General features: G+C 36.7%; 1 protein-coding gene across 11 annotated transcripts in view; it reads right to left on the minus strand.

Moving 5' to 3' along the window:
• PTPN4 (protein tyrosine phosphatase non-receptor type 4) overlaps positions 1-13,554 on the minus strand; it is a 207,697-nt gene that overhangs the window by 131,921 nt on the left and 62,222 nt on the right. For 7 of the 11 annotated variants that reach the window (XM_077861382.1, XM_077861383.1, XM_077861376.1 and 4 more), the window contains one exon: positions 8,631-8,684. The exons of the other annotated variants lie outside the window; for them this stretch is intronic. In XM_077861382.1, coding sequence (XP_077717508.1) covers positions 8,631-8,684 — 54 coding nt within the window. The remainder of the gene's footprint in view (positions 1-8,630; positions 8,685-13,554) is intronic. 11 annotated transcript variants of the gene reach the window in all.

Here is a 13,554-nt window from a genome sequence, read left to right on the forward strand (position 1 = left end):
CAAATGACATATCCAATAAAGGATTAGTATCCAAAATATATAAAAATCTGATACAACTTAACAGCCAAAAAACAAATAATCAAATTAAAATACGGGCAAAAGACATGAATAGGCATTTCTTAAAAGAAGACAGATGGCCAAAAGACATCTCAACATCACTCATCGGGGAATGCATATCAAAACTATGAAATACCACCTCAGGTATTAGAATGGCTAAATTTAAAACAGGTGACAGAATGGCTAAAATTAAAAACAGTCTCTCTTGCTCTCTCAAAAAAAGAAAAGAATACATGAACAGCCCCATATTTTTTTTTAAAAGATTTTATTTATTTATTCATGAGACACCAGAGAGAGAGAGAAAGAGAGAGAGAGAGGCAGAGACGCAGGCAGAAGGAGAAGCAGGCTCCATGCCGGGAGCCTGATGTGGGACTCGATCCCGGGTCTCCAGGATCACACCCTGGGCTGAAGGCAGCGCCTAACCACTGAGCCACCGAGGCTGCCCACAACCCTGTATTTATTGCAACATTATTTATATAGCCAAATTATGGAAGCAGCCCAAGTTCCACTGATAGATAAGTGGATAAAGAACAGGTGACATATATAAAATGGAATACACAATGGAATATTATTTAGCCAGAAAAAAAGAACAAAATCTTGCCATGTGCAACAACTTGCATGGAGTTAGAGCATATAATATTAAGTGATAGCAGTCAGTCAGACTGACTGAAATAAGTCAATCTTATTGTTTTTTAATAAGATAAACACTATGATTTCACTCATATATAGAATTTAAGAAACAAATGAGCAAAGAGAAAAGAGAAACAGATATATAAATCAAGAAACGGACTCTTGGGATCCCTGGGTGGCGCAGCTGTTTGGTGCCTGCCTTTGGCCCAGGGCGCGATCCTGGAGACCCGGGATCGAATCCCACATTGGGCTCCCAGTGCATGGAGCCTGCTTCTCCCTCTGCTTGTGTCTCTGCCTCTTTCTCTCTCTCTGTGACTATCATAAAATTAAAAAAAATTAAAAAAAAAAAAAAAAAAAGAAACAGACTCTTAAGTATATAGAACAAACTGATAGTTACTAGAAAGGAGGTAGGGATGGGGATGAAACAGGTGATGGGAATTAAAAGGTATACTTAGTGTGATGAGCACTGGGGAATGTACAGAATTGAATCACTATGCTGTATGTCTGAAACTAATGTATGTTAACTAGATTGGAATTAAAATTTAAAACTTAACTTAAAAAATCATGTCTGGAAAACTAGATATCTACATTAAAAAGAATGAAATTGGACTCCTCCCTCTCACCATAAAAAGTGAACTCCAAATGGACTATAGGCATAAAATTAATACTTACAACTAAAAAAGGCTTATTAAAAAAACACAGAAACTAAATCTTTGTGACCACAGCCAAGGAAATGGTATTTTAGATATCATATCAAATGCATATGTGACAAAAGAAAAAAAATGAAATTAATTTTAATTTTAAAGACAAAAACTTTTATATTTCAAAAAGTGATATCATTAACAAAATGAAAAGACAACTCATGGCATGAGAGAAAATATTTGTAAAACCTATATCTGATGAGATACATGAAACCAAAACATATAAAGAATTTTTACAACTCAGAGATAGAAAGGCAAATAATTATAAAATGCGCAAAGAATTCACACAGACATTTCTACAAAGAAGATATACAAAAGCCCAGTAAGCTCATGAAAAGATTAAAAGTTAAAAGACCGTAAAAGGCAAATACCAATCAAAGAAACCTGGTAGAAATTCTTATATCAAATAAAATAGATTCTAAGAAAACACCGCTAAGTATCAAGAAAATCATTATATTAGATAATGATAAAAGGTAGAATTTGCCAAAACAATATACAAATTCTTAACTTCTATGTACCAAATAGAGTAGTTCCAAAAATACAGTATAAAACTCAATAAAAAAAAACACCACTTTACATCTACTAAGATTGCTATAATTTTTTTAAAGTGGAAAATAACACGTGTTGTCAAATAAATGGAGAAACTGGAACTCTTGCACATTGCTGGTCAGAATGAAATGGTGCAGTCATTTTAGAAAACAATTTTGCAGTTCTTCAAAAGCTAAACAAAATTTTCACATGATCCAGCAATTACAGTTCTGGGTATATACCTTATAGAACTGAAAACAGGGACATGAATAGATACTTGTATACTAATGTTCATTGCAGCATTATTCACAAGAGATAGAAGGTGAAAACAACCCAAAGTCTCTATCAACAGCTGAACGGATATACAAAATGTGGTAAATCTATACAATGGAGTATTTTTCAGAGATAAAAAAGGAACAAAGTTTTGATACATGCTACATGGAATCTTGAAACCTTAAACTAAACGAAACAAACCATACATAAAAAAAGATATTCTAAGATTCCTCTTATGTATCTATAATAGGCAAACCCATAAATTTTGGGGTTAGGGAGAAATGTGAAGCTATTGCTTAATGATTACAGAATTTCTGTTTGGAGTGACTGAAAAAATTTTATAAACAGACTAGTAGGATGCCTGGATGCCTCAGTGGGTGAGTGTCTGACTTCAGCTCAAGTCATGATCCCAGAATCCTGGGATTGAGTCCTGCATCAAGCTCCCCACAGGGAACCTGATTCTCCTTCTGCCTATGTCTCTGCCATTCTCTCTGAGAAATATCAGAAATAAATTTTTAAAATCTTAAAGAAAGAAACAGACAGTAGCAAATGGCTGCAAAACAGTGCGACTGTAATCAAGGCAAATGAATTGTACACTCAAAAATCTTTAAAGTGGCAAATTTTATGTTATATGTATTACAATTCTCAAAATATTACAATATATGAAAAACCACTGAATTATACAATTAAAAAGGAACTATATACAGTTTAAATGTGAAGTAGATCTCAATAAAGCTGTTAAACCATACACAGTAAAAGTTGACAAGTCCTACCAAGAAGAATTGAGAAATCTTTTTCCCATGAAGATTTTAGCAAAAGTCAACAAAATTATTGGCAAACCACAAAAAGAGTGCGAGTAAAAACTGGAAACATAAATGATCAATAAGTATATAGGAAACAGCAACAACAAAAGCACAATGAAGTCCTAGATTGTAAACATTCTTGTCTTGTTTCCACTGTTAGGGCAAAACTTTCAATATTTCATTTCTAGGTATGATGTATGCCTTAGGTATTTGTAAATATCGTTTAGCAGTTTATGTAAATTCTATTTCTAATCCACTAAATTTTTGTTTGTTTTTTAATACACTGGGGAATTGATCACTTGGATTTTCTCCATTATATTTTACATTGCTGAAATTAACCTAACTTGGTATAAACAAATTTATGAGTATTTTGTGTAAATACATATATAGTTTTTAATTTGCTAATAATTTGTGTGGAAATTTTATAAGTTTTGTTCATATTGGTCTATTATACTCCTTTATTATATAATGATCTGAGTAGCTGTTAATATGAAGGTTGTGCTCATTCTGCAAAATGAGTTGTGAACTGTAACTTCCCTTTTTATTCACTGGAAGAGTAGGATTAGTGTTATTGTGTTAAGTGCTGAAAAAATTCATTAGAAGGTAAAACCACAGTACTGTAACACAAGCATCAAAATGGTTGAAATTTAAAAATACCAAGGGTTAGTGAGGATCATAAACTGCTGATGAAGTGTACATGCAAACATAACCACTCTGACCCAGTCTTTTGACTTTTAGATATTTGCCCAATAGAAGTATATATATTTATGTATGTATGTATGTATGTATAAGAATTGTTTAGAGCTGCAGTATTCAAAGTAGCCCCACAGTGTAAACAAACCATGAGTTCACAAACAATGCGATGGATAAATTTTGGTATACATATGCAATGATATCTCACTATCTATTGCTTTATGGTAAACACACCACAGTGTTTTTTAAGAAGTATTAATATCTTTCATGCTCCGGTAGGATGATGGGCCCAGCTTGTGGTTCTTACTCATGGCTGCAGTTAGATGGCAGCTATTAAATTCATCTGAAGTTTGACAGTAGCGTGATGTACAAGATGGCTCACTCACATTGTTGGAACTGGTGCTGACTGCTGGCCAGAATATCAGCTGGGACTGTTAATGAGAGAGCCTCCAAATAATGGCCTCTCCATATGATATAGACTTCTCACAGCATGACAGCTGGATTCTGAGACTGTTCCAAGAGTGTGAGTTCTAAGAGACCCAACTAGAAGGTAGAAGGTAGAAGGCTTCATGTTACTGGTAATCACAAAGAGTCTCTTTACTGCCTTGGATAAAAATGAATCGCAAAGGCTAGGCAAAATTCAGGGGTGAGGAATTCTGCAATACTGTGAGTTTACCTGTAAAGTTCACTGCAGGGCTATTTTGGGAGACCAGCTACCAGAAATGGAATATCATACATACAGAAGGGGTGGAATATTTAGGCTGAACCATATATGAAACTGCTGATACTGTGACTTACAACAACAGTAATTGTATGGTTTATTCTAGTAACATTAAAAAACAAACAAAACTAATCTATGGTGATAGATGTCAGTCTGGTAACCGCCTTGGGCAAGGAGTAAAAAACAAGAAGGAAGTACAAGGAATGTTTTTAACATATTGGTAATATTCTATATCTTGATCCAATGGTGGTTTCACAGAAGATTTCACTTTGTCATTTTTATCAATCTTACATTTAAGATTTTTTTTGTATGCTTCACGAATGTGGGGCTCAAACTCACAATCTCAAAATCAAGAGTCACATGCTCTACTGACTAAACCAAGCAGATTCCCCTAAGATTTGAGTTTTATTTTATGTATGTTGTATTTCAAATAAAGTTACTTCTACTCCACATGACTACCAGAACTCTCAATGAAACACCAGTTCATATTCATTCAGATTGGGAAAATTTTGTTTTACCAAGGAAAATTAGCAAGTAAATGGCCTAGTGGGAACTCCAATGTATTTTTTGCTGATGCACACAAAACTTGCAAATTTTACTCTTTGCACAGTAGAACCTCCCCTACTTAAAAATTAATCCCCCAAACATTCTACCTTCTTTCTTTGCCTTCCTTTAAAAGGTGAACTAAAATAGATTTTTTTCACAGGGAGATTAGACATCTACACACAGGTCAGATTTAATTTAGTCATTCTCATGTATCCAGTGTTGTTATGCAAATGCACAATAAAAACTATCAACTTAAGAAGAAATGTTTGTGTATGGGAGTGTGCTATGGGACAAAACAAAATCTCCTAACTCTTAAAATTCAAAAGTAAAAACACCCAAATGGTAGAAAACTGCAACTAAAAGAAGATTCTTTCAAAAACATAAATGTATTAATCAAAAATTTTTCATTTAACACTAATTTAGAGCACAGTTTCACAACCAACCAACTTTGGCACAGATGACATTTTATTTATTGAAGATTTTACTTATTAATTCATGAGAATACACAGAGACCAGAGAGAGAGAAAGAGAGAGAGAGAGGCAGAGACATAGGCAGAGGGAGAAGGAGGCTCCATGCAGGGAGACCGGCATGGAACTCAATCCCAGATCTCCAGGATCACACCCTGGGCTGAAGGCAGCGCTAAACCGCTGAGCCATCCGGGCTGCCCACAGGTGAGATTTTACATCAGATCATTCTCAGGGTGTGTGTGTGTGGGGGGGGGGGGGGGGCGGAGGGGGGCCTGTCCTGCATATTACAGAAGGTTTAGCTGCATCCCTGGTTTACCCACTAGATGCCAGTAGCTCCTACCCAACTGTGACAACCAGAATGCTTGGACATTGCCAAAGTCCCTTGGGGAAGGGGGAGCAGGTACAAAATCAGCCCATTTGAGAATTACTACTAGATATGCATAGGCTCAAAACTTCTTGCTAAAGACAACTCTTGTAAAACTATACTTTCTCAATCATCTTTAGAAAAATACTAAACAGAAAACCTACTCTAGGGACGCCTGGGTGGCTCAATGGTTGAGCAACTGCCTTTGGCTCAGGATGTGATCCCAGAGTTCTGGGATCAAGTCCTACATTGGGCTCTTGCATGGAGCCTGCTTCTCCTCCCTGCCTATGTCTCTGCCTCTCTGTGTGTCTCTCATGAATAAATAAATAAAATCTTTAAAAAAAAAAAAAAGAAAAAGAAAAAGAAAAAAGAAAGAAAAAGAAAAAGAAAAAGAAAACCTACTCTAAGTATAATACAGATGGGATTTAACATGGATTTTGATTATGTTCCATTTACCATATGCAATGAACAAAGAGAAAAATGTGTTCTACAAATAATGGCTAATTATAGAATGTTAATGAGGCCAAGGCAGCCTTCCATCCCTCCCAACTACATTTTTCTATAAGGACAGAGACTACATGCATCCAAATCATCTTGTATACTCTTTTAAAATATAGATTTCTGACCCCCAAAACAGACCTATGAAATTGAGGTGTACAGATAGGAATCTGAACTTCTAATAAGCCTTCCCTAAGTGCCCACCATTAAATTCCTATGCATACAAAAATAATAAGAAAAACAGCAGGGTGGACTACTTATCTCCAATCTTTTGTGACCACAACTTTTAATGTATTTTTAATCTGTGTCACTGATCAGAAGATACAGAAAAGGAACAAACCTCAACTGATAGCAGATGGTGTGGAAGATAAAATCATCAGTTTGAAGAGTCAGAGAGCCAGGATTTTGGTCGCAGTCTACCACTATGAGCAAGGTACAAACTCCCTGAGTTTGAATTCTCTATGAAAAAGAGATCAATTGTCCTACCACATTGTTATAGACAAAAAAACAAAAAACAGACCCAAAAGCTCTAAGGAAATAATACAGCACGATTATGAAAGATTACTATTTTCTGGCAGATAATACAAAGCTACAACTAAGAATCATGTTGCTATAAAATTGTCCAATAAAATATTAATTTGAATATATGAAAGAAATCTGTTTCTAAAGAAACATATCCTAAATAAATAAATTCAAACAATAAAAAATAAAAGCATATTTATGGGTAACTAGGTTAAACAAGAGAACATACTGAAAAGCAGGAAAATTTCTACAGATGAGAAACTGAGAGTTAGCCAAGTGTCATTTTATAGAAACAAGTATGGGGACACCTGGGGGGCTCAGTGGTTAAGCGTCTTTCTTGGGCTCAGGGCGTGGTCCCAGATTCACAGGACTGAGTGCCACACTGGGCTCCCCTCAAGGAGCCTGCTTCTCTCTCTGCCTATGTCTCTGCCTCTCTGTGTGTGTCTCTCATGAATAAATAAACCTTTAAAAAAAAAAAAGAAACAAAGAAACAAGTAAGTCGATAAGACCCTATACAACTACCAAAGAAAAACTTGGTAAGTTTTTGTAGCTAAGAAAAGATTCATATTCAATTTTTGGTGCACACCAATATGAAATAAGCACACTAGAAGCTTAGAAGCTACTTTTCTCACTGATTACAACTAAAGACTTGAGATAAAAATATATAAAGCAATTACATGAGTAATCTGAAAAGCAAATTACAGCAGGCAGAGGGGAAAGGCAAAATCACAATCTGAGGTATGGTGAACCTTACAGGTTTTCTTTTTACCCACTTCAATTTTAATTACTTACACCTGTGACTCAAAGATGGGTTGAATTAGAGAACTGCACAGGAGGGATGTGCATCAAAAGGGACAAGGGAAGCCCAATTTCTGGTAAGATGATCAGAGAAGGAGCCCTGTGAACTGAAGAGTGTGTGTGTGTGTGTGGGGGGGGGGGGGGGGGTGGACACATTTTTCCTCTCTACCAGCTTTGCCCCAGGGACAGCACCAATCATGTAATGGCATGGCCATGGTGATGATACTGTAGGAACTAAAACTCCTAATAATTTTTAGGAGAGAGAACACCCATCTCTGCATAGAAGAACCAGAAAAAAAGGGTTTTTTGAAGAGTAGTTTGCTTTTAATTTTTCACTTTTCTCTCAGCGCTAACTCTAAGACAATCCTATAGGACTGCCCAACACAGAAAGACTGCACTACCCACAAAAGAACAAAGAACTTCATCCTTCTGCCCCAAGTATGAAAAGTGGCCACCAGAAGCCAGAAAACGTGAAGAACATAAATCAGTGTTAAGTCCTGGCCTTGTGCCAAACCTGTGCATGTGCAGAATATGTACAAAGAACCATAGCAGTGACTGAGAGAACTGAGCCCCAGCATCAGCCTCAACTAGCCCACCAATTCTGCATGCAAAGTCACACCCAAAGCCTATATAGAAAAGGCTTTGAAACTGAATTTATGTAGGAACCACTGCCCCCCCCCCCCCAAAATAAAACACGAAAAGAATTTGAGTACTGGGTTAATCTCCTACTAAAATAACAACAAAATTAATATTATATAATGGATTTTAACAGGACACAAGTCTCATAAGATTCCAAAAACTCCAGAATACAATAAAAAATTACCTGATACACTAAGAACCAGAAAAAATCTGAACAATTTCCAAGATAAAAGATAGTCAATTGATGAATACTTTGAGATGATTCAATGTTGGAGTTACCAGGCAAAGACTTTAGCATAGTACAACTATTCTCCATAAGTATATAAGGTGAATACTCTTAAAATGAAAGAATATATAGAAATTCAAGAAAAAAATATATACATACATACATGCATATATACAGCTGAAAAGTCCATTTGAAGGTGATGAGTAACATACCTAATCTGAAATAAAGAAAAAAGTTTATAAAAAAATGAAAAGAGGGGCACTTGGGTGGCTCAACTGTTTTAAGTGGCTGACTTCAGCTCAGGTCATGATCTCATGGTGGTGGGCTCAAGCGCCACATATGGAATTCCACACTCAGTGGGGAGTCTGCTTGAGGATTCGCTCTCTCTTTCCCTATACCCCACCTTCCAACTTGCACACACACTCTCTCTCAAATAATAAATAAATCTTAAAAAAGGAACAATCAACAGAGACACAGGGACCTCTAGACAAAATTTAAAATTCACATAATTAGAGTTCCTGATGACAAAAAAAAATATTTGAAAAAGCAACAACTGGAAAGTATCCTAATTTGTTCAAAGAAATGGATTTAAAGATTAGAAAATCTCAGTTAAATAAAACCAAGGTCAGATCCATCAGAATCAAATCACTGAAAGCTACACTCAAATTTCTTAAAATTTTAAAGGAGGGTCTATTTTTTAAAAAGATAAATTTCATATAGGAAAACAGTAAGTGGAATGACTGCAGAGCTTGGATCAAAAACTATGGAAGTCACTAAACAGTTAAACTACATATTTAAAGTACTAAAAAAAAAAAAAAAAAAAAAACAGCTATCAACCCAGAAGTCAATATCCATTGAAAGTATCCTTTAAGGTAACTCAAAACATCATCAAACAGGAAAATTAAGAGAATTAATTGCCAGAAGACTTGATCTACAAAAATACTTAAGAGTGGGCAGCTCTGGTGGCCCAGCGGTTTAGTGCTGTCTTCAGCCCAGGGTGTGATCCTGGAGACCTGGGATCGAGTCCCACATCGGGCTCCCTGCATGGAGCCTGCTTCTCCCTCTGCCTATGTCTCTTCCTCTCTCTTTCTCTGTCATGAATAAATAAATAAAATCTTTTAAAAAAAATACTTAAGAGTTCTTCACTTCAATGAAATTAAACCACAGGGAAATCTGAAACATCAAGCAAAAGAATGGTAAATATCTGGGTAAATATAAAAGACTACTTTCTCCTACTAAATTGTATAAAATATGCATTACTACTGAAAGTAAAACTTATAGCATGTTTGGGGAGATTTCATTCTATGAAAATTAATACATATGACAACCATAACCAAAAAAGGTAGAAGGAATAGGGAACTGTATGAATGGAAGCGTACAGTTTTACTTGAAGTGGTAACACATGAAATCTAAGTACATTGTAAAACGTAGGTATATATAATCCATACAGCAACTCGAAAAAAAAACAAAGAAAAAAGATACAACAAAATTGAATACTAAAAATACAAAGAAGGCAAAAAAGGAAGAAGAAACAAAAAACAGAAGGGACAAACAAAAGAACTTAAAAATGGAAGGACTAAATTCAATGAATTCAATAATTTCATTAAATTTAAATTAAAAGAGGGTGCCTGTGTGGCTTAGTGCTTGAGTGTCTCTGCCTTTGGCTCAGGTCGTTCGTGATCCTGGGGTCCAGGAATGAGTCCCACATTGGGCTCCCAGCAGGGAAGCCTGCTTCTCCCTCTGCCTATGTCTCTGCCTCTCTCTGTGTGTCTCTTATGAATAAAGAAATAAAATATTTGTTAAAATTTTTTAAATTAAAAGACATTGTGAGATTGCATTTATAGTCTACCAAAAAAGCACACAAAATAGAAATGGGAAGGGGAGGTAAACTTAACAAGCATTATGTCTCCATCAGAGCTCTTGGGTGACTAGGCACATTGCCATTGAACAGTAATATTTTGGAAGGCATATTCTCTGAGCAGCAGGTCTCAATAATGGGTTTAAAATATTCACTAAGTCTTGTTTAAACAAATGTGCTATAATCCAGGCTCTGTTTTTCCATTTATGGATCACAGGCAGAGTATAATTAGCATGATTCTTAAGGACCCTAGGATTTTTTGAATGACCAATGAGCAGTGGCTTCAACTTAAAGTCATGAGCTACACTAGCACCTAATAAGAGAGACAGCCTATCCACTGAAGCTTTGAAGCCAGGCATGGACTTCTCTCTAACTATTAAAGTTCTAGATGGGGGCAGCCCAGGTGGCTCAGCAGTTTAGCACTGCCTTCAGCCCAGGGCCTGATCCTGGGGTCCCAGGATCAAGTCCCATGTCAGGCTCCCTGCATGGAGCCTGCTTCTCCCTCTGCCTGTGTCTCGACATCTCTCTCTCTCTCTCTCTCTCTCTTTGTGTGCCATGAATAAATAAAATCTTTTAAAAAAAATAAAAAATAAAAAAAATAAATTTCTAGATGGCATCTTCTTCCAAGAGAAGGCTGCTTTGTCTACATTGACAATCTGTTGTTTAGTGTAGCTACCTTCAATGATTAGCTAGATCTTCTGGAATAACTGGTTACAGCTTCTACATCAGCACGGGCTGTTTCACCTTGTACCTTTACGTTATAGAAACAGCTTCTTTCCTTAAACCTAATGAAACTACCTCTGCTAGCTTCAAACTCTTCTACAGCTTCCTCACCTTTCTCAGCCTTCATAGAATTAGAAAGAGTTAGGCTTTTGCTCTGGATTAGGTTTTGGTTTAAAGGGAACGTGGTGCCTAGTCTGATCTTCTATCCATACCACTCAAATATTTTCCCTATCAGGAGTAAGGATTACTTCACTTTCTTACCATTTGTGTGTTCACTACAGGAGCAATTTAAATTTCCTTAAAGAATTTTCCTTTGCATTCACAACCTGGCTAACTGCTGCAGGAGACCCAGCTTTCAGCCTATCTCAGCTTTGGACATGCTTTCCTCACTAAGCTTATTAATCAGTTCCGACTTTTGATTTAAAGTGAGAAACAGGGCAGCCCAGGTGGCTCGGCAGTTTAACACCGCATTCGGCCCGGGGTGTGATCCTGGGGCCCCTGGGATCAAAATCCCATGTCAGGCTTGTCGGGCTCCCTGCATGGAGCCTGTTTCTCCCTCTGCCTGTGCCTTTCTGCCTCTCTCTCTCTCTCTGTGTCTCTCATGAATAATAAAATCTTAATAATAAACTGAGAAACATGGGGGCACCTGGGTGGCTCAGGGCTCAGGGCACTTAAGCGTCCAAATCTTGATTTCGACTCAGATCATGATCTCATGATCTTTGAGACAGAGCCCCACACTGAGCTCTGCATTCGATGTGGAGCCTGATTAAGATTCTCGGTCCCTTTGCCCTTCCCCCCACTCCACACTTGTGCTCTCTAAAAACTAAATGAATAACATGAGAAACAGGTTCTTTTCACTTGAACATATAGAGGCCACTGTAGGGTAATTAATTTCAATATTCTTATATTTCAGGAATAGTGAGGCCAAAGCAGAGAGAGGAAGAAAACACAGTAACAGCTGGTCAGTGGAGCAGTTAGAATACACACATTTATCAATTAAGTTCACACCTTATACAGGTGTAGTTTGTGGTACCCCAAAAGAATTACAATGGTAATATCAAAGATCACTGTAACGGAATTCTATCAGAGTACAATGTTACTGTGAAAAAGTGTGGTGAGACTATGGTGAAAGGAAGGGGGGTTTTCGGAGATGAAGAGGACTTGAAACATAAAGAAAGAATTTCTGTCCAATACAACAGGGCAGCCTACTTAGGAGAGTAGTAATTACTGCTTATCGCTCTGAGGAAAATAGAAAAGGGAAATCAAGGAAACATCTTTTGAAAACTGAAATACCTTTGACAGAAATATTTAATGTATATTATAAGCTTCTAATCCAAAAAAAAAAAAAAACTTCTAATCCTTGTTGCATTCCTTCTGTTCTTACAAATTAAATATTCAGTTAAAAAAATAACACGATAACAAATATAATAGTAATGAAAAGGTTTGAAATATTGCAAAAGTCACCAAAATGAGACACAAAGACACAATGTAAGCAAATGCTGTTGAAAAAATGGGGCCAAAAGACTTGCTCAACACAGAGTTGCAACAAACCTTCAGTTTGTAAAAAAAAATACAGTATCAGCAAAGTGCAATAAATCAAAGTTCAATAAAATGAGGTATACCCATTATTTGAAAACTTGAAGCTAAAAGCTATAAGAAAACTAAGATTTTTTTTTTTAAAGGAGGCAATGAATAATTCTAGGAAGAACAAAATATATTCAAAATATACTGTTTGGCCTTCCAGTAAATTAACTTGCATAATCATAAAAAAGTAAACAATGACGTTAAGGCAGGAACTGCCAACTGCGCATATCATTCCCATTTTCTCACATTTCTTTAAAACAAAACTCCATGGGGAGCCTGGATGGCTCAGGGGCTTAGTAGTGCCATCTTCAGCCAAGACCCTCTTCAGCCAAGACCGGGGCGTGATCCTGGAGACCCAGGATCAAGTCCCACATCGGGCTCACTGAATGGAGCCTGCTTCTCCCTCTGCCTGTGTCTCTGCATCTCTCTCTCTGTGTCTCTCAGGAATAAATAAATAAAATCTTTTAAATAAATAAATAAATAAATAAATAAATAACAAAACTCCAATATTGTTTGGGGTAGCAACAATTATCTAAAATACCCAGCACTGGGGTGCCTGGCTGGCTCAGTCTGTAGAGCACGGGACTCATGATCTTGGGGTCATGAGTTCAAGCCCCACATTGGCGTGGAGCCTACAATCAATCAATAAACCCAGTCCCTTCTGCACCAATGAGGGGATATGACTAAATTTTGGCCAATAACATGTAACTAGAAACTACAGAGTAGAATTCATAAACAGTGTTCCTTAAGATGGGGAAGAACACTGGCATGTGCCCTTTCTACTTCTTCATTTTCCCCTACAGTAAGCATAAAGAGTTAGAGGTTTTTGGAAAAATAGAGACAGAGTTTTCTCGACATACGAACATTTTAGGTCTCTAGTCATCTTGTGAAAGGATACAAGAGCAAACAGTCCCTATTAGGC

Source organism: Canis aureus, chromosome 20 (genome assembly GCF_053574225.1).
Source record: "Canis aureus isolate CA01 chromosome 20, VMU_Caureus_v.1.0, whole genome shotgun sequence".
In the NCBI taxonomy this organism is placed as follows: domain Eukaryota; kingdom Metazoa; phylum Chordata; class Mammalia; order Carnivora; family Canidae; genus Canis; species Canis aureus.